The sequence below is a fragment of the Dipodomys merriami genome, unplaced genomic scaffold, assembly GCF_024711535.1.
Source record: "Dipodomys merriami isolate MVZ:Mamm:240054 unplaced genomic scaffold, mDipMer1.0.p SCAF_15, whole genome shotgun sequence".
Taxonomy (NCBI): Eukaryota; Metazoa; Chordata; class Mammalia; order Rodentia; family Heteromyidae; genus Dipodomys; species Dipodomys merriami.
The window spans coordinates 19,232,280-19,254,350 of record NW_027202826.1 but is presented as its reverse complement, the minus strand read 5'-3'; the positions used below and the strand labels follow the sequence as shown (position 1 = coordinate 19,254,350).

At 36.8% G+C, this 22,071-nt stretch overlaps 1 protein-coding gene and 1 long non-coding RNA gene across 3 annotated transcripts in view; one reads left to right on the top strand and one right to left on the bottom strand.

Annotated features, from left to right (window-relative positions):
- Positions 1 to 10,220, top strand: part of Ppp3ca (protein phosphatase 3 catalytic subunit alpha) — a 257,022-nt gene extending 246,802 nt beyond the window's left edge. Inside the window, exons 12-14 of one of the 2 annotated variants that reach the window (XM_070022342.1) lie at positions 1,445 to 1,542; positions 4,599 to 4,628; positions 8,063 to 10,220. In XM_070022342.1, the coding sequence (XP_069878443.1) occupies positions 1,445 to 1,542; positions 4,599 to 4,628; positions 8,063 to 8,259 (325 nt within the window). In that variant the 3' untranslated portion in view covers positions 8,260 to 10,220. The remainder of the gene's footprint in view (positions 1 to 1,444; positions 1,543 to 4,598; positions 4,629 to 8,062) is intronic. The other variant, XM_070022343.1, reaches the window with a different exon arrangement.
- On the bottom strand, positions 4,755 to 14,119 carry LOC138826944 (uncharacterized). Its single transcript, XR_011371911.1, has 3 exons — positions 13,806 to 14,119; positions 11,028 to 11,163; positions 4,755 to 5,096 (listed from the first exon to the last, which is right to left on the bottom strand). It is a non-coding gene; the product is annotated as an uncharacterized lncRNA (long non-coding RNA).
- Positions 14,120 to 22,071: the final 7,952 nt, after the last annotated feature.

Sequence of the window (22,071 nt, the reverse complement as noted above, 5' to 3'; positions counted from 1 at the left end):
ATCAAAAAGTTTTGAACAGGACAGGGACAAGATGTGGCATTGGTATGAAAAGGCTCATTCTGATTGCTTATACTCAGAATAGTATGGGAGAAGAAAAGCTATTTGGAAGCTATTGAAGTCCAGGAAAGAGATACTAGTTGTGAGTAAAAGAAGGCAGTCACCAAAGACATTATGTGGTATGATGTCATTGTATGAAATGTCCAGAAGCAACAAAACTGCAGACAGTTGATTCAGAGTTATGTCTCCCCGAAGGAAATGGGGCATGATAGCTAATGGGTTTCTTTGGGTGGTGATAAAATATTCTAAAATTGATTGTAATGATGGTTGTATACTTCTGTGAACTTGTAAGAAACCACTGTAAATAGGTGAGCTGTATACTATGTTGTGACCATAAAGCTCTTTCCTAAATAAATAAATACATAGTAAATATGTAAGAATTAATAAGATGGTAAGAACATTTGGAGGCCAGAGGCATCAAGAGTTACTGGTGGAATGAATTTTGAATAAGGATATGAAGATTATATGGTCCTTTGAACAATTAAAAGATGAAATTTCTAGTTGCTGAGTTAAAACAACACTGTTGGAAGCACGAGGTTTGAAGAGGAATGCAGGAATTATTTTTCTGGTCATGTTAGAAATCTTCAAAAATGTTACTAATTGCCATGTTAAGCATCATAACTAGAGTATATGTTATGTACATGAATATTTAGATCTGTGTATATGAGTGCACAGTGTAAACTTTTTCTACTTATGTAGGATTACAGTGTCTGCTTTGTGGAAAGATAGATTATTTCTATTTCATTGTTATTTAGTCCTAAGGCACTGTTAGCAAATAAAGTGGTTAACAATGTTAAATGACTATATATATATATATATATATATATATATATATATACACATTATATATATATATACACACATTATATATATATACACATTATATATATATATATATAATTAAAATAATTATGTGGCTTGAAACAATTATAAAACAATTGTCATAGTCAATAATAAAATAATTTATAGTAGCAAATTAGTAGGGAAAGTGCTTGGTGAAGAATAACAATCTTGATTTTCCCACGCAAATCAAATCAGTTCTGCAGCTTTGTTGCTACTCTTTGGCTGGTAAACGTTCCTATGGCCTGCCCCATAGCGCAGCCTACTTTGCACACCTTAACCTGTCATAGCAGGATACCTGATTACAAAGCTACAGTTGTTTCCAGGATCTTTTATAAGCAGAAGAGACTGTTCCTCCACAGTTGTCAAGGGTGACTTTTATCACATCAGTCACATTGTGGAACATTATTTCTGTTCAGCATATAAAAGTAGAGTATATTAGAAGCTTTTAAAAAAAAAAAAAAAAAGGAAAAGGAAAAGAGCTAGAGAGCATGTAGAGGTAGCTGTGGATCTTAGATGCTAACTTCCTCCCCTTGGTGCCTTGCAGAGAAGAGAGTGAGAGTGTCCTGACTCTGAAGGGCTTGACCCCCACTGGCATGCTCCCCAGCGGAGTACTTTCTGGAGGGAAGCAAACCCTGCAAAGCGGTAAGCAGGCCCCTTGGTATGACCTTGCACCTGGAGCATCTCTTTGGCTAGTTGTGTCATTAGAGCCCTGATTTATTCATTCATTTAAGCTTTGTTTTGGTCTTCAGCTCTTCTTGACTGGAAGAAGGGCTGAAACCTTTGCACATCAGTTTGATCAGTCCTGTCCAACAGAGTAGCACTTTCATTCACTGCAATGTAGCCTTCGTTCCTAACCCCATCCCTCATTTACATATTGGTCCACATTTTCAGGATTCCTGTAGGTTGCCTACATGCACAACAGTTTTGGAAACTTGGAACCAGTCAGTTCCTGAAACATAACCTGTTAGAAACCTTGAGATGATCAAAACTGGTCATGTAGATAGTTGACAAAATACACATGTAGACACACACACACACACACACATGCACGCACGCACGCACGCATGCACGCACACTATACACCCATAACTAGATTTTATCGCAGAACCAAAGATTACAAAAAAGGTTAGTTTCATTTTCCATTTAAGAGAAATTTGGAATAATATGACTTTTTTCTCATTATATTAGTCCACAATCAAAGAGGAAACTGAGTAGAACTACATTTTATTATTGAAAAAGAATATCTCATGATAGAAGCTTTGTATTAAAACCATAACTTTTTATACCAGTGCTGTCCAATATAACTTTTTGTGATGATGAAAATTTTTGATATCTGGACAGAAGCTCCTCATATTTGAAGCATTGGTCATACAACTAAAAAGCTGTTCTTTTAATATTTCCTAAATGTCATTAAAATTAAACTTAATTTAAATAACCACATGGTCAGTGGAAATCACTTGTTATTTTTGCTTTGTTATCAATTTTAATTATTATTTGAGTATAATTTCAATAATATGCAAATTTTTCTAATAGATATTAGAGGAAAAATGTTTAGACAAACATACACTCAACATTTTTTAAACAATCTCAGCCTCATGTGTATTTTCCTATATCATTCCTAGATCATGTTCATATGTTCTCTTCTCTCCCTGTCCTTCATCCTAGAAGATTCTGGTATTTTTACGCTTTCATTCTTTAGACATTTCTTTGACATGAAAAATAATGATTAATCTCATGAATGTGGTGTTGCTAAATGATTCCATTGAAGCGCCATCACATTATTTATTTTGAGATGAATTTATTCCAATATTTCTGAATTTTCACAAAAATTCCAAAAAAAAAAGAACAGTAGGAAAGTACATAGTATTAAGTTCTTCCTTTAAATTTATAACTAGAAATCATTTTATTCACTTTATCAAACAAACATCTTCTCCCCAAATAAATATGCTGTCATTAAACATTAAATTTGTGTGCCCAAAAGGCATCTCTGCCTAATTGATTGAAATCTACCATTTCTGATAATCACATTTTAAGGCCCAACAAGTGTATTATCAGAAACGATGGGCCTCATTTGATTCAGAAGGAGACATTGATTAGTGGGCGGTCCTTATTTCTAATGTCAGTGCTGGAATGGTTCTGAGTTTTTTGCTTTTCTTTTAAATTTAAGTTACTTAAGTTCTTGTAATTCTTTGTTTCATCTTTGGATTGTCACCAGTATTTTTAGTTTCAGTTACTCAGTTTTCTTTTACTTTCTCTTGGATATGTTGGTTTGTGTTACTTTTGTGTTAAACTTACACATACTTAGACAGGCAAAAGACAAGTAGGCCAGAACCTCATTTGTCCTGAGAATCTGAAAACTTACTATGTATTTTAAAGCACCGTATATGGATGCAACTTCACAGTTTATATCTGCCCCTTTTAGTTTGAATGAGGAGAAACCACCCAGAGCTTTGCCATTTAGCTCTTCTTCTCCATGGAGGTGAATATTGTCTACTTTCATCATAAAGAATCTAGAATGCATCTCAACAGCAGTGCAGATTTGACACATACTTTCATTTTGAAACCTTAAATTGTAGAGAAAATCAAAATCAAGGGGTAGAATTTTAATATTAAACATTTTGGAGTTATGGAAAAGTTTTACATTTAATTATAAATTTTTAGCATTTAATTAAGGAAATATCAACTAAAAGAATCTGACACCTGTACAGTGAAAGGATAAATCCTAACCTTATTAGAAGAGTTGTTGATCAATCACTGTGCTTTTAACGTTGTGCCTTTAAAATACACAGTTTCCCTATGTTCATTTGAAGCTTCCTGTGTGAAATTCATGGTTCTAGCAGCCTGTTCTTTAAAAAATTGATGACAAGGCGGCTGCTACCGTGTTCCCACATGATTTATGACATTTTAACAACTTCACTCCTCAAAATGTCATTTCAATAAGAATAAAAAAACAAAAACAGATTTTAAATTGGTCTATCTATCTGACTAAAGAAGTGGACTGTATTATTCCCTTCCTTTTTCCTTTCTTCTTCACCATTGTACCACTGCCCAACTCTAAATAAATGTTACATGCTTTGTTGAGGTAGAAACATGGATTTATCTTCCTTTAAACTTGTATCTCCCTGCCTTCTGATACCAGTAGGAGATGCTTTATTTAGTATTAAATAATGTGAATTATCCTAGTGACATCATGGTTCTAAGTGCTACCATTTTGTCTGGCACTTTTAAACACTTAAGGCTAGCAAAGGTTTCATACTGTTCTGTGAGTCAGAAAGGTAGTTTAGGTTTACATAATCCATTATCCAATCCTATCCACACCACAGAAAGCTTTCCTGAGTGTTTTCCTACATTGGTTTTTATTTTGTTGTTTTTATTTTGCTCATACAACAACCAGAGCAGTTCATTCAGATAGATTGTCCCAGATCATTAAAATATATATATATATATATATATATATATATATATATATATATATATTCAGCTTGTCATCGTGTGTGTGTGTGTGTGTGTGTGTGTGGTGTTTTCTTTCTTTTGAGCATTTCTATTTCGTTGTCTGAATCCAGAATCCAGCACTTACAGGAACTATTGGTTCCCTTAGCTTCTTCGAGCGTCACTGATTTGTTCTAAGAGTTTAAAAGAAAAAAAAATTCCTCTGCTCATTTTTCTCATTCATTTTGCACCCCCTTTCTTCTCTTCAGCTACTGTTGAGGCTATTGAGGCTGATGAAGGTAAATTGGCCAGTCCCCTTTCTGTTGTACCTGCAACAGATAAGGGCTCTGCTGGGTGTATTCATTTATTTATTTTATTTATTTATTTATTTATTTTTGCTGTAGCTTGTACAGAGTGTGTGGGTGTTGGGCTAACAGTTGTGGCTCAGTATTAACCAAAATGTTCTTGCTTTAAAGGGGAAAATGTCCTTCTATGGTTTGTTTGTTTGTTTTTTTTTCCCTTAAAGCTATGTTTGACTTCTGTATACCATGAACCTAGTACAATCACAGAAAACAAAAGTATGATAATCACTGAAATGACGTGGGGGGTGGGGGTTATGGAAGCTGCTTTGACAAATAACATGTAAAACAATATGCTTTGAGCTGAACCATGTCCCTCCTTAGATCACTGGCAGGCATCAGTGAGAAGGAAAGCAGAAAAGTAGCTTGATGAATGCTAGTGTTTCCAAGTTTGTAGCTCCCTTCCCTCTGGGAAAAAAAGAAAAAGAAAAAAAAGTTTATTTTTCATAGTGCTTTCTTGTAGCTCAACATCAATTTATGTCTCTAAAAAATATTCCAACATGAGACACATGTAGAGCGATAAACCGTTCTTTTAGCCCAATTAATTTTAATCTATTGGTATTGTACGTCAGTTAACACCAGCAAAATTCATAAGAAATCTAAAAGTATCTAGTGGCTATGGAAATGGCCAGTTATAAGAGTAGTGAATATCAAACAGTCACTTAATAATTAGCATTTGCCAGGTGCCTATTTTTTGTATTAAGCACCTTACTAGAGAAATCAAGAATGTTTGACCATCTCCAGCCATGTCTTAGAACTGTTCAAAAACAAGAAACTTGATTCTCTAGTGAAAACTTTTTACTTGAATTTTTTTTTCAAAATACTTATGGTCCAGCACCCATGGCTTATGCCTGTAATCCTACCTACTAAGGAGGCTGAGACCTGGAGAATAAAATTTTCAAGCCAGCCAAAGCAGAAAAATCTAAGAGACTTCACCTCCAAAATAACTAGCAAAAAATAAGGCTGGAGGTGTGACTCCCATGATTGAATGCCAGCTGAGTGTAGCAAGCCCAGCAAGCACAGGTCTCTTATTTCAAACCTTAATACCATCAAAAATATTCATAATAATAGTACACAGTTGTATGAGAACTGCATATATCAAAATAGTTTTTAATATTATATGTATACCATACCCTCTGGAAATTTAAAAAATAATAATAATTTGAAGTTCCCCTTTAAAACAAAATTTTCCAGTTGTATTTTGTTCTTGCAGATAACTTTTTATTTTTCTCAAAATTGTATGCATATGGTCCTTTGGTATGATGTGAAAAAAAGTGCCACTTTAGACTTACAATTTGCTCATGATTTGGATATGGTAGGGGAAACGACAGCAATGTAAGAGAAAAATACAACTGCTTCCTAAATAGCAGTGCACATGCTGCTATTTATGTGGGAATTCTCTATTCCTCTTGGCAAATTCTAATCTGCAGTGTGCATTCTTGTTGATAGTTTGGCTGTTTTCTGTGGTTTCTGTGACTCTGTGTTGTGTTGAGTATACTACCAATGTAAATTGCTAATACCCATTGTCTGACCAGCAACTACAGCAGAGCACATTCTTCCATTCCAGGATAAACAAAATGACTAGCAATGGAGCCCCATCCCAGAACTATCCATATCCAACTACATTTTTAATTTCTATTCTCCTACCCTATTGGCTTTTAAAACCTAGAGATTCCACTTTTTGTCATTTAAATTCACAAAAATGACTATCAATTGTAATGAGACAAACTTCTTATATTTATTAATTCTGATGAAATGATACAGTTGGTTAGCCAAAGAGTAGGGTACCACTTGGTGCTATTATTTTGTCCCTTAAATGAATTAGTTTTCAGGGTGGGTGCTCATAGACAGCTCTATTTATTATTTCTAAGTTGATTATTGAATTAACAGAAGAATTAAGAAGCTTTGCTTTGGGCCTTGGTCTTTCCCCATTTCCCCATCTTCTTCCTCTCATGGTTGACTAATCACCACTATGCTAACCTGTAAAATGCAGAGGGGGAAGCAATCTATTTCTCATTGTAATAATTATGAGCTTGTAAACAACTCTGTGTATCCTTTAAGAATCCCACCCATACTAATGGAAGGCACTGCACAATTGTGTGGGAATGGCTGGCAACGTTTCAGTTTGGAACTGCTTTAATGTTCTTCTTTTTAAAATTTTTATTAAACCAAATAAGGTAAGGCAGAAGGAAGTACTGTGAAATTATTTTTTAATTAGCCTTGGTGATGCAGCCTAATTCAACACTGGTGATTGGCCCTTGATTATCTGCCTAGCCCTTCACAAGGAGTAAAACAAACTGATGTCATTGGTTCCCCATTTGTGTGTCTTATTTTCACCTCATAGAATGGGGCAACCACTAAATTTCTTGGACAGATGCCTTACTTATCTCTAAAGCACACTAGGGGGTTTTCTAGATTTTTTTTTTTAAATCAAGTATTACAACCACTTGAAGAATATCATGCTTTAATGAAGTATTTTGGAGTAGTTATAAATCCTGTCCAATTCCTTTTTTTTTTTCTAAAGATATGAAAAGCTTTTCTTTTAACCCCTCTGTGTGTCTCACTGGCTCTACCAAGAATGATTTTTTTCTTGATTTCAGGAGTCACGGGTACCAGAGGAACATGTTTGGTCTGTTTACTGAAGAAGGGCGCTCAGTGCTTCTCCACTGAGAGATCCCATATTGATTTCTGAGTTTCTTATACCTTGTCACCCACTCCATGTGCTTCCAAAGTAGAGGGGGGAAAATTGAAATTCATCATTCCTTTTCTTTTTTTTCTTTGTTTTTAATGGCATCATTGAGTTGTTTTGCAGAGGAGATCTGAGTTGGGGTTCTGTGGTGACATAGAAATGCCCAAGTGAATTCCTTTCTTGGCTCCTTTGCCTTCTGCTCTAAGCCTGTTGCTAGAGTTTTAGGGATAGCAGTCACCGTGATTCCACTGGATTTGTCATTACTAGCTCAATGGGAGAGTGATAATGAGTATATACTACAGTCTGCCTAGGATAGGTGTTGAATGTGGTAACCATGGTAATAGTGTCGCCAACAATGGTGGTTCCAGGGACCTGACTTCTTTACATTATCCACTTTGGAATCCTTTGCTCTAAATGTTCACCGAGACGAGAGACTTGCTTTCACCTTAATGACTTCAAGAGGACACTTTGGTTGGCAAGAGACATTGGCTGTTTTCAAACCTTTGGTTATCTCCAAGTATGGTAAGGAGTCTGTTGTGTTGTGTTCAGGTCCCGTCTCTTGTTCTCCACTAAAGGAATCCCCACTCACTGCGAAGTCTCTCACATCACCCAAACACCGCACCTGTGCCCTGTTTTTTTCTGTAGCTAACCCTGTCTCTCTCTTTCTTAATGATTTTCTGTTTAGCGATCAAAGGATTTTCACCACAACATAAGATCACTAGCTTCGAGGAAGCCAAGGGCTTAGACCGAATTAACGAGAGGATGCCACCTCGCAGAGACGCCCTGCCCTCTGATGCCAACCTTAACTCCATCAACAAGGCTCTCGCCTCAGAAACTAACGGCACGGACAGCAATGGCAGTAATAGCAGCAATATCCAGTGACCACTTCCTGTTCACTTTCTTCTTTTTTTTCCTTTTTTTGTTTTTTCTTTGAGCTGCAGGGCATGAGTGGTATGGCTGCTGCCTATCAGCATTCGGATGTTCTTGCCTCTGATGGTAGCTTATTTGCTCTGGGGGCTAGGAATTGGATTCAGTTTACACTATCATTTAAAAAAACAAAGAGGGAGAGAGATAATAAACTATATTTTGGTGAGGGTGGTGATTACACACCTCTTTTGGGTATGCCTTTTAAAAAATGCTTATAGGGGAAAAAAAATTTTTAAAAAGAAAGCTAACGCTAGTATAGACTGCAATGTTAGGGGAATGACCGAGTTTTCCTACTGCATTGAGGACTCCTAGATAGGTGAATGAAAAGCCTTTTATTCTGTTACTGGACATGAAAACTTTGTCTAATTTCTTACTATTGTACGTTTACAGTCGCAGCACTAAAAATGGATGATATCAACATTTTTAACAAAAATGATGTACAAACTAAATAAGGACTATTTATTGATAATGTTTTGCTACTCTTGTCAGACAATGGCTATAAACTGAATTAGGCAGTCTTAAAAAAAACAGAAAAAGAAAAAAAAAGAGAATGTTGCAGATTTGTTAAAATGCCAAAAAAAAAAAAAAAAGGACAGTTTCATTTTAATTTTGTGCAGGTTCTGCTGAGCTCAGGTTTCTTTAGTATGCTTGAATGCCCTTTTCCTACATTACACTTATTAATTTGGCAGTGAATCTCTTTACTTTTCTTTTAAGTTTGAAAAAAAACTGGAATAATTACACCTATCTTTTTTGCTGTTTATATTTAGGGGTTTTTGTTGATAAAATCAAGTCTTGGTTGTGGCTTGCTGAATTAAATATTTATGAGTGGTGCATTTTTAAGTATAGTGAACAAGACACCATATTAAGTACAGTGATAAAGCATCTATATTCTGTAAAAAACAAAAAACAAAAAACAAAATCTGCCTATGCATGTTTTTTAAGAAAAAAAAATGGCTGTATTGGCCTGTATGGGACTGTAATGCGCTTAGTGGTCTGACATATACTGGAAATGTATGTATACTGGCGTTCTTTATATTCTCTAAAATGCTTAATGCCTTTGAAATTTTGTAATCAAAACAGCTTTGAAAAAAATCTAAAGGGGAAAGTATTCTTAAAAGTTTTTAACATAAGCTTGTCAGTGCACATATAGATGGTTAGCATGTTTAGCAAACCTTGTGAATTTAAATAAGTTTGTAGTTACATGTGAAACTCTAAATGCATGGTAACTGTTTAACGTCATAATGGTTTAGTTACTTCGTTCTGTTCTGTCATGTGCCACAAAATATGTACTTTTTTCACTCTTTTCCCTTTGTATATCAGTTACGGGTTACAACTGGTTCATTCTGAAAACAACAACAACGACAAAAAAAAAAAGCCCATTCATATTTTTTAACAACTGTATAAGTGCCCAAGTAATTCACTACAGCCTAAAGCCTTGCCTTTGTAATTTGACTTCTGAAATGTTGGCGATCAAAGCATGCACTTGTAACAATGACAAAGAAAAAGCATTTTATATTACTACTCAATAAAATGTGCATGAACTTAAAAGAACTCTCACCCTTTCACTGAGTCTGCTGAAGGGATTTCTGCGTACAACTACCATGGCGGCCTCTAGTTGCTGGCCCACCACTGCTTGGCACAGTTATTTTCCCAGGCTCCTTTGTAAGGGCCTCGTGATCTGAGGCATGGTGCCGACTTCTGCTGTAAAAATCCTGGTGGGTTTGTGTCTCATATCAGATGACAGCAGTCTAGAGCAATTGCCATCTTCTGGCTCTCTCAAGTAGGAGAACCAGTTAAGAAACCTGAGCATTCCTTTTTATTGAACTTAAAAAATAATGATCAATTTGTTATCAGGTTGTTTCAGTTGTATTGGATGCCCTATGTGCTAAAAAAAAAAAAAAAAAAAAAAAAAAGAACTAGGCTACAAAACATTTCCATCACAGGAGAGAGTTGCGCACTGTATTGATAATGAAGTTTGTATTTCTGTGCTTCACTAATATCTAATCACCCGGAGATTTAACATCCACCCAATTTCAGTTTATCTCTTAACATTGTTCATTTTAGTGCACTTTGTTTGTATAATAAAGTATGCCTGTTATAAAGTAATAAGAATATGGCAATTAGTGATAGAGTGTACCAAAACAAAGATGTTCTAGATATATTCTCTGACAAAGACTATCCCATGTTTATGCTAATGAATCTAAGCATTTTTTCCTGTGGATATTTTTCCATCGTAACATTAAAAAAAAAAAGATATCCAAGGAAGATATTTAGATGCAACTTACTAGAATGATGTGAAAGAAAAGGTAATTCTGATACCAAGGTGTTTATTTTATTTCTTATAATGCAGAGAAAATATCCTGAAAAAAAAAATCACTTTTTGGATTCCTTCCTTTTACAAATTGTGCTAAGGCAACTATGGCATAGAAATAAACATTTGACAATGAAATAAGCAGTTGATGTGAGTATTGCTTGGTCTTTCTGGTCAGTGAGTAGGAAAGTAATATTGTGGTTTTGCCTGATAATTTTGTTTCATCAATATAGAAACAGAACTGATGTTATTTCTCCAAAGAGATATTACTTCAAAGTTTCAGTTACGAGAAAAACTATTGAATCCTGAATTGCTTTTGCCACGTGTGTGCTCATGTACACACACACACACACACACACACTCACACACACACACACACACACACACACACACACAGCCTTATGTCCATTACCTTTGCCCACTTTCTTCTCATCAGGTTCCAACTCATGATTGAATTTCCATCTGCCTTTCAAGGTTTAAGACCTAAATCTGCTTGACACTGGGTCAGTAGTTTTTCTTGTCTGCATTAAATGGTTTCCCCTTTCATTCTGTGTAGAAGAAAAAGAAAGAAAGAAAAAATCTTGAGAGACAAAGCTTGTGTAGTGAGAGCCAAGTGCAATGTCCTTGACTATCCATTACATCATGACTTAGGGTAGCCATCCTAGCCAACATCTCCATGGCTTCATCACCACTGTGATGTAACAGTCCTCATCATTTTGTCCTAAAACATAGCCATGTGAGATAAGTTTCAGCATGCATTTCTTTCTGCCCAGAAATCAGGGCCCCAATGTGAAATGAACACGACAGATGGGATAATACGTCTGGTATTCCTTCCACGCGTGACACTTTCACTCCAGACTTAACATCTTGCTTAGTGGATCCCCCCTGGCAGAGATTTCTCAGTTTGCCCTGCCTGTGTTCCACATTACTTCAAGAGGGAGCCCCTGAGATCTCCAAAACTAAAGATAACTTCCTTTTCCAGCTGTGTGGCCATCTACTCCATTCCTTTCTTCATCACATAAAAATGAAGCATTTGCTATGTTCCTCTCACTGTTCTTCCAGGTTCTTATTTTTCCCATTAAAAATGTCTAGCAATCTAGACAGCATATCGGTTTTCATTATGATGTTAAATGTCAGCATTCCATCAAACAGTGAGTCAGTGTCTGGCTTTAGACTGAGTGTACTTCCCTTTGTTCCATGGATATTCCTTTCGAATGTATTTTAAGGTAATGTTAACCAGAAAAGCCTCTGGTGAGGCCTTTCCATAATCAATTCATTTTTTAAAAATATACTGGTAGCAATGAGAAGAAAAAGGCAAGGAAGGAAATGGTGTATCTATTTCTAGTGACTGCATTTTCAAGAGGCAACATTGATTAAATAGGAATACCCATTGGAAAATGGAGACCCAGCAGGAAAGATTTAAGGAGAGGCCAAAATAACTTAAAAGATGAACAACAGGAGAGCTGGGAGCTATGCTTATTGAGTAGTTACTCCAGAAAAAAATGCCTACATATCCTTAAGTAGAAGTAGAGAAGAAATAACGTTACTTAACCACGAGTAAATGCATGGCCCTCTTCACCGGAAGTGTTAAAAAGCCTACCAGATTCAATCTAGTACCACAAACACAGTGAGGTTGCATGGAAGGAACGATGGGCTGGGTAAGAAAGAAGGGATTGTGGTGGAAGAGACTGACTGTCATCATAGAGACTGACTCAGATACTACCTAAATTACCTTTCCACAGGAAGACTCTAAATGCCCATTTAGCTATTTGATCATTTGAGAGAATGGAATTCTGTCCTCTAGAAACCTGCATTCATAGCCATGGGGTTTAGCTCCTCACCAACTAGAGACGGGACATATTTGATCAGTAGTTTGGATTAGGGAATATTTCCTATCGTGTAATATTTGCATAGAATATTGTTGAGCATTAGCTCATCTGCAGTCTGAAAGGCTTCAGATGTGTTTCAGTTATGTCAGCATTCAAAAAGTTTCAGAGTTTTTAATGTGTGGATTTTGATGCTTGGATCAACCTTGTCTTTTCAAATCATTTTTGATACTAAGTGCTGAGTACATGTTGATTTCTTCTCATTGGCTTTAGAATGTGTTCAATGAAGGCTACTCACCAGCTGGCTTTCTAGTGGCATCTTAATCCCAATTTATCTCTGAGCTCCAGCTATGCTGGACTTTTTACAGTGCTCAGGACCTTTATTTCAGTGCTCAGGACCTTTATTTTTACAGTGCTTCAGACCTTTATTTCAGGTTTCTATTCAATCATCTTCTATATGGAATGACCTCTGCTTTGCACAAGTCAAATTTATCCTAAATACCAGAATAAGGCATTTTTCTCCTTTCTAAAAGCCTACTGCTCTGCACTACATTTATTTTAACACTTACTCCGTGGCATGTGAGTGTTTATTGTCTTTGGCACTGTGCTGAAAATTGTTGCTTATGTTTGAGCATTTACCTGGAATAACTGCTTACTATAATGTTTCGCAGACGAGGAGAAGTTAGAGAAGGAGAACAGAAATTGTTTTCAGCGTGGCTGGCTGCTACAGGCCACTCCCAGATTCCACATAGCAAATCTTTATGAAGGAACAGTCTGAAACACTCCATACCCTTCGCGGCTAGTTCCTGTTCTTCATAAGAATTCCCTGGAGCCGGAACGCAGAGTGAACCTGACTTTAAATAAGCATTTACCAAAGTTCTTGGGATCCTTCAAGTCTTGGAAATCACATCCATTTTATTGTTTAAATGAACTTAAAGTCAGTTTTAGATCTGCAGTCTTGCAGATTTTGTAGCATGGTCTGTTGATCATTGCTGCTACCCAGAATTATGCATAATGAATTTTTTTGTGTATAGGTAACTAGGTGAATAAGAATTCAGACAAAAATGTAGGCATTGCTTAAATATTGATGTAAGCCTTAATTTATTCTCAACTAAAATTATGGGGAGGAGTCAGTGACATTTTTAAGGACAGCAGACGTTGACTCAGGAAAAGTTTAAGAGAATTCACCTAATAGACTCTAGGTAAACATAACAAGTCTCTTGCGCATTGGAAAGGGCTGTAATACTTTAAGATTTACAAAATAGCTTCATCCCTCCTTGTTCCTCCATGACAACCACCATTGTCACTAGCCAGCCAGAATTAGTCCATACAGGCCTTTTGAGTTTCCATTCAAACTAGCATACCTGAGATGTAGCTCTGATTTTACCATGAGAGAGAGGGTCATTTGTTGAGTTCAAAACCACTTTTTTCAAAAGTCCTTAAAAGGTCCACCAGGGAAAACCAAGCCCTTACCACCTTCAAATGTCTTCATAAGAAACACCTTGGGACAGTTTCATCAAGGCTGATGAAAGACTAGTAGATAAATCTGTTTATAGAGAGGAGACTGGTGGAGAGAGATTGGGAGGAGGTGGTTCTCAGAAGAAAGACTAAGTCGTCATAGTGACTTATGGTTATCTGGGCCAGGCAGATACACAAAACAGCACAGTATGAAGAAACTCAGGACACCATGCACTTGCTCACAAAGGCAAGCATTGTGAAAACACAGTGTCTAAATTGCACATGCTCACTGCTGAGTGATGCACTCCGTGCATGTTCAGACCTAGATTTGGTCCTGGGATGTTCTACTGCTTAATCAGATGTCTTCATGACCTCGAGAGAAACTTCATAAGCTTTTTGTTCTAAATCTTATTTTGTCCTTGGTCAAATGTGTCAAATGGAAGCTATATGAGTAATTAATTTATAAGTTTTCCATGTTGAATAAAAGAGATGATGCAAATGAAGCATTTGGCACAGTGCCTGGCAAAGAATAAACACGCAATAAAATTTAGTTATTGTGGAATCAGCAATATACTGAGTTACATGAATGCTTAAATAGTCCATAACTGAAAATGTGTGTGTGAGTTGTTGGAAGCTGAGAATCTACGTCTAGTCAGAAAACCCAACTATGAGAAATGGCATTTAAGCCAGCTGCACACTGATGGCTAACACCTGTAAACCTAGATACTTAACAGTCTGAGATCTGAGGATCATGATTCAAAGTCAGACTGAGTAGGAAAGTTCATGAAACCAGCAGAAAGCTGGCAGTAGTAGCATGGCTCAAATGGTAGAGGGACATCCTCCAACGAAAAAGATAAAGGGCTGTGCCCAGGTTTGAGTTTAAGGCCCTGAGTAGAAGGCACAATTAAAAAGGCAAAGGCATTTGGTTAGACCCCATTTAGGGGGATAGATTGGAGATGGAAGGTGAATAAGCTGGAGCAGGTACAGAGGAGACGCTGGCCTGAAAGAAACAGGGCAAAGGAGAAGACATGCTAGCCACTTTGGTTAAAGCCTGGGAGGAGTGGGATTGAAGAGGAAGAATGAGAAGCTAGGGCAGAGCCACATCAGTTATTTGTATCAGAAACTCAACTACAAGTAATTAACTCCCTAACCATTGTCTGTGCTACAACACAAAGACATTCATAGTTGCTTGACCAGGACATCTGCGATTATAGAGTCCTCGGATTCATTTGGTGGTTCAACAGGATCATCAAGGACCTGGGCTCTTTCTGTCATGTCTGTCCTTATAGTGGCAAAGGATTGTCACAACCCCTAGCATCCTTTCCTCATATATTACTGTTGGACCAATGGAAAATAAAAGCAAAACAACCTATAAATGAAGCAAAACAGTATTTATTGCTGACTGCAAGTAATGTAGCTACTACCTTGCCAGAGTCATAGTAAATCTAGATAGGTAGAAGGCAAAAGCAAAATATTTATGATGTTTTGTTTGGATCAGGTGGGTCTTTCAACATGAGAGTCTAATAAAAAGTGGAGGAAGTTTATGACTTTATAGCTCAAACTTGGAGGAAACCCCAAAGAGACAGTTACAAAAGAATTTTAAAGGGATAACAGAAAATAATTTCTCTCACATTTTAAAGGTATTTATGACAATTAAGCTAAAACATTTTAAAAGTGTAAAATCAAAGAAGATCCCAAAATACGAAGAGACATACTGAGTTCATGGGTAGGAAGGCTCAATATACTTAAAATGTCAATTCTTCTTAAATGAATCTATAAATTAAACGCAACACCAACCAAAATCTTAAAGGGTGTATATTGAAAGGACTAGAATAGCCAAAATATTTTTGTCAAAGTCAAAGTTGGAGAACCAACACTACCCAGTTTTTAAAGTCTATATTGTAGAGTATGTACACACACACACACACACACACACACACACACACACACACACACACACACACAGTCTACCATTCCTAAGATTTGAGGTGCACCATTTTAGCAAATGGGGCCATTAATAGATGTAATTAAGTAAAGATTAAGCCATGCTAGCATAGGATGAACCCCTAATTAGGTCTGGTGTCCTCACTGCAGGATAGTCAAGCGAAGACAGAAACACATAGGAAGAATCTCATGGCTAAGCAAGCAGTAGTTGAAGGAATGGATGAGATCAGGACAGATAGGGGAGAATGATGGATGGGTGGCATTGATCCTTGTATTCATAAACAGGCATGTTGAATAGAAATGCCTTTTTACCCTAACTAATAACAGCCACAGCAAATAAACAGCCTTGGAAAGGTAGCCTCCAGCACCCCCACCCCAAAACTAACCACAGGATACACAGAATACATACATACAATGGAAGATGTACATGCCCGAGGTACATGCCAGCCTCTAATGACCTTAGACTGTTAGATGCCATGTATATGACACTGCAGAAGGCACAGCTATTATGACAGGAAGCAGAGACCTGGACATGAAATGGCATATGGGTCCAGCTAAGATGAGGAATTTTTTTCCAATGCAATGGAACAGAGCATGTTTTGTGGTGGGGGAAATTATGGGATAGTTCTGACTATGAGAAGCTGGCCTGAAACTCTCGGGATCCTCATGCCTTTATGGAACCAGTTATGGGAGTCTTCACATGTGAGAAAGTCACTCAGGATTATACATCACAAATAAAGGCAATTCTGCTGAAAATATGATAGAATATTAAAACATGGATGAAAATCCAACACCAATTAACAGGGAGTCACTGGCCTCAGTGGATGAATGGATCAAGAAAAAAAAATATGTATATATACCCAGTATATATGCCCAATGGAGTTCTACTCCTCCACCAGAAAGAATGCTGTTGTATCATTCATAAGGAAATGGAAAGATGTAGGGGAAAAATATATTACACAAAGAAAGCCAGACCCAAAGAAACAGGCTGTTTCCCTCATTTGTGGTAACTAGAACATGCCATAAATCTACAAGAAAACACATTAGATGGTAAGACAATAAATGTACCAGGACATGATAAGTTATACAGGTCTTTAGACATTCACACAATGAGATCAAAGGAGGACATTCTTAGGAGAGGATCACAAAGGTGATCATTTAAATGAACTCTAGGAAATGGAAACAATAGGTGGGTTTTTTTTCTTTGCTGTTTTTGTTGTCTGTACCTTTTGTCTTGTTTGGAAGAGGGAGAGGGGGCATGGAAGGGTGGGACAAACGATCCACAATTACAGCTATGATACTCAGTAGACACTGTGTTGGAAATGAACCATGCAACTTGTGGGGAGAGGGATGGGAGGGAAAAACTGAGAGAAGGAGGGAAGGGGTGCAACTGTTAAAAAGGAATGTACTCATTACCTGACCTACGTACCTGTAATCCCTCTGTACATCAGCTTTACCATAACTAACTGGATCTGAATGGTTTTATGTCACTGATCTAACCATCCTTTCTATGTCTAACCCCTAACAGTCACTGAAATGCTCCTTCCATTGAAGAAGTCAGGGTCAGAGACAGCTTGGTCTGAACAGTTCACACAGCCTTGGACAGTTCATCTACACAGTCTACAGGAAGCACACACAATAAAGTCATTGAGAATAAGAAGGCAAACATTAGGTTTTTAATGTCTGGTGCTGACATTTACTCAATTTAAGAGGACAGAATCTCCAGGGGAAATGGTTCTCCAATGTGCCAGCTCTAATTACTTTCAAGCAACAAATTACATGATCTGTTTTTTTTAAGAGATAAAGCTGTGACCTGGCCTTCTTGAGTGAATCAGAAAAACCAGACTTTTCTGCCAAGATGTAGGCATTTTTCATTTTAGAAATGAAATGGAATGCTATATTACACCTGACCTCTTTTCCCATCACAAACCAGGCCATCTGCCCTCAGTTTTAATTTCTTTTCCAATTCTCTCTCTCTCTCTCTCTCTCTCTCTCTCTCTCTCTCTCTCTCTCTCTCTCTCTCTCTCTCTCTCTCTCTCTCTCTCTCTCTCTCTCTCTCTCTCTCTCTCAACATTGATACTTTAAACTCTCAGACTATATGTCCTAGGCTGAACTGATGCTTTGGGGGTATTAGCTTAGAAACTGCTAAATTACTTTCATAACAAATGTTCAACTGCTTTTTGACTTCTATTACTAAGGCTTTTTTTTTTTCAATCATGGGTCTTGAACTCAGATCCTGCACTCTGTCCCTAAGCAATTTCACTCAAGGCTAATGCTTTACTACTTTGAACCACAGCCAGACTTCCAGTTTTCTGGTGATTAATTAAAGATGAGTCTCATGTACTTTCCTGCCCAGGCTGCCTTTGAACCATGTTCCTCAGATCTCAGCCTCCTCAATGCCTGGGATTATAGGTATGAGCCACTAGTGCCTGGCCTAAGGCTTTTGCATAATATATAAATTAGGCCATTTAGATCAATAAATACAATAGCTGAGAAAAATATTGGAATGTAGCAGCATTTGATTGAACACATAACTCTATTATTTCTTTTAACCATATCAATTAATTTCTCAAGCTTTTGGTTCTTGGAAAATGGAAGAGAGGAAAATTAATTATGCTACTTCACTTATAGAAGGCACTGGAAACACTGAGCTAATTCGTCTTGCTTCCAGATCCCTCTCCTTGAATCTCCTACCCTTTGTATTTTCCTCTAACATCTCTGTTGAGGTAAGCTTTCTTTAAAGCATCGATCCAACTTCAAATGTATGCATTTGCATTCACTGAATCCAGTTGGTATGCACTCAAAATTCACACTCTCTCATCTGTTTGTAGCTGGAAGCTGTCGGTATAATATTGTTTTGTCATTTCATTTTTCAGTCTTTATAATATTTATATGTGCATGCCAGATTTTTTGTTATTCAACACCACAACACTTTTGACTACAAATGACCCTAGAATTTGTGCATTGTGAAGAGACTGTGTAAATTAGAGAATATATCAGTGGGGAAATAGACAAGGAGACCAAGTTAGGAGGAGTGGGGTAAATAACAAGGAAAAGAAAGTCTACTTTGGATATATTCAAGGTCCGGCTACAATTCTTCTCCAATTTGGCTTTTTTACCCCTAGTCCTGGGGCTTGAACTCTGGGCCTCAGTGCTGTCCCTGAGGTCTTTTGCTCAAAGCTTGTGCTCTACCACTTTGAGCCAAAGTATTTCCTGGAGTATAGTGAATTTTTATAGCAAATTTGCAAATATGAGGGGGTAGACATGGGAAGTCCTATTTTGTAGCCAAATCAGGCAGAAGTATGGATAATCAAGAGCCCCAATTCTTGCTATTACTGCTTAGTGTGAAATCAATCCTGTTGTGTCTATGCTAACTCCAAGAACCCAGGGTCACAACTGAATTGAAAGACAGTCAGAGCTGGAAAATTAGAGAATGGTTGGTATGGAAACTTCCTTAACATGCTAATCAAGTATAGATATTTAACATGGGATGATGGAATGGAGATTTAGGGATGAAGCAGGCAAGTTTCTCTCTGTCTCTGTCTGTCTGTCTGTCTGTCTGTCTGTCTGTCTCTGTCTGTCTCTCTCATATATATAGAGAGAGAAAGAGATAGCTATAGGGATATATAGATATCTTTAGCTTGCTTGCCTGCTCTCACTCATACTCTCGCTCTTTCCTTTTCAGTTTATTTTTTGAGACAGGGTCTTATTATGTAGTCTAGGCTGGCTTTGAATATATGATCTTCCTAACCTCAGCCTCCTGAATTCTGGGATTATAGTAATGTGCCACTACTCATATCATTTATCACTTCTTTAGAATTGGTTAGCGGCCTATGTTTATAAGAAAAAATTCACCTTGCATATATTTTACAGAAAAAAATGGTCATTTTCCCTTCTTCATCAGTTTTCATTATCAAAATTTGATTAGCCCAGATGTCTTGAAGGTGAATCATACTTTAGTGTGAGGATATACCCATTAAGCACACGTAGATTTAATTTTACTTGACACTGTTGTATTTTTATTAATAGTAAAATTGTTTCTCTAAAGTAGTCTTTTTGAGTTGAGTGCCTTTATAAACAGGTTCTTTTTTAACCATAATATATAATAATAATAAGGCAGGAGAATGATAATCTGAGTATTTATTAATGAGGCCTTTTGATCCTCTCGGCCCTGGCCACTGCCCTTGAGGCCTGCTGACAATATCATTCTAGTCATGAGCGCCTCCTTGGATAGTAGGCTTGTTTTTGAACATTTCTTGCTCTAGTCCTGGAAGCTACCATATCTGGAAGCAAGTGTTCTCTTTTAATGAAAAGCAGAGAATGTAGGCATCTTGGCTTCACAGACTGTAGGATAAGTTCTTGCTTCTAGACCTATGCATCCAACACATCTGGAGAATTTTTTTCTGTGATAACTACATCTGAGTTGATATGGATATTCCCTGTTTGAATTCAGACCTAACTTGCTTCCACTTAACTTTATTTTTCCTTTGTTGGTCTTTCCTCCCATACAGAAAAATTTCAGCTCCCACTGAATCAAGATTTGATATATGCTACAATTCATGTGCAATGCTCTTAGAATAAGAATACGACAATGTGGTTATTATGTTTTTTGGTATTGTTTTAACTGCAATTCTTTTTGTTTTATGGAACAAATAACTAGGAATACACAATCAACTTGCTGTATTGTAAAGTTCCTTGGAATACTCCCTTCATTGAAGTTATGTTGTTATGCTACCAACTTGGTAAATGTATTTTGCTTTTTGTTCCCAATGTTGTCTTTGCTTTTTAGACACTATGTTTTTTTTCTACATTAAGTTTTGTGTTATAGTTATGTAAAATTATAAATTTTATAAGTTATGGTAGGCATTCTGAAGTCAAATTCTAAAATATATATATAAAGGAGATTATGCCCTGGTTCTTTTGTTTCTTATTCCTCCATCCTCCATAGATATTATTTTTAATAGAGTTCTTGTGTTGTCCTTTCATTTTTAAAAGTGCATATATTGATATTCATCCCTTTATTACTAAATGACACTATGCATTTTTTCTCTGAATTTTTATGATATGTATTATGGATGTCATTCTATTGTATTATTCAAGATGGCAGTTTAACACTCTCCCACCATATGAACAAAACTTTGTTCACTTAACCAGTCTCTCCAGGGTAAACAGTGGATTATTTCTAGCTACTTGCTATTACACATTGTGATATATTGGTGCTTTTATTTCTTTGAAGTATTTTCAATTGATAAAAGCATAAATGCATATTGAATTTGCTAGACATTTGTTTCTAGAATATTGAACCCCCCCTCTTTAACTTTTTGAAGTTCAAGCTTGCTAGTCTGATTTCTGAGTTTTATGTCAGCCCCTTACACCTAAATGAGCTCTTAGTAAAGGTATGAACACCTCTTTCTCTTGGCTAGAAGCATTAGATATTTTGGGAGACCTTTAATATGATGTAATGATAACATATATGAATTTATCACAAGATTTCTATGGATTCATAGAGTTGAAATTTACTGCAGATATTTTCTTATTAAAAAAAGAGGAACAAATAGGAATGAAATACCGTATGTACCAGGTTTACAATCCAGGTTCCATTCTCTGTATCTATTTCTCTCTCATCTGCCTTCTGAGATTCTCAAGCAAGTATGCTGGAGATTACATGACATCATAGGAAAACTTGGCACATCTCTTTGGACATGGTCTGGGATTTGATTCCATGGTAAGTCAAATTGAATTTTTTGGAAAGGAAAATAAAACGCTCTTGTATTTTCATATGCATATATTTTACAGTTGACTGAAAAGCACATGACATTTAAAATGAGGAAATATAGAGCACTGAAGATCTTCCCGAGCAAACCACGCAGCATGTAACACCCCTGGACCTGCAGGACACCAGTTCATCCTCTTGTTCTGAGGCATTTGGAGAAAGTTTAAGTGGATTTCACATCTCCGTGTTCCCTTCTCCTTGGCCATCAATGAGGACCATTAATACCAGTCTGGTATGTTGCATTTTCACGTTCCCTTAGTATGCCAGGTTTGTGAATGAGGAAGAGAAACAATGTTCCTCAGAGATGATACAACCTAACTGACTCACATTTACATGGATGCATACATATAATATAACATAATATGACATTAAAAGACTGTCTTGCTGGGTGCCAGAGGCTCACACCTATAATCGTAGCTACTCAGGAGGCTAAGATCTGAGGATCATGGTTCAAA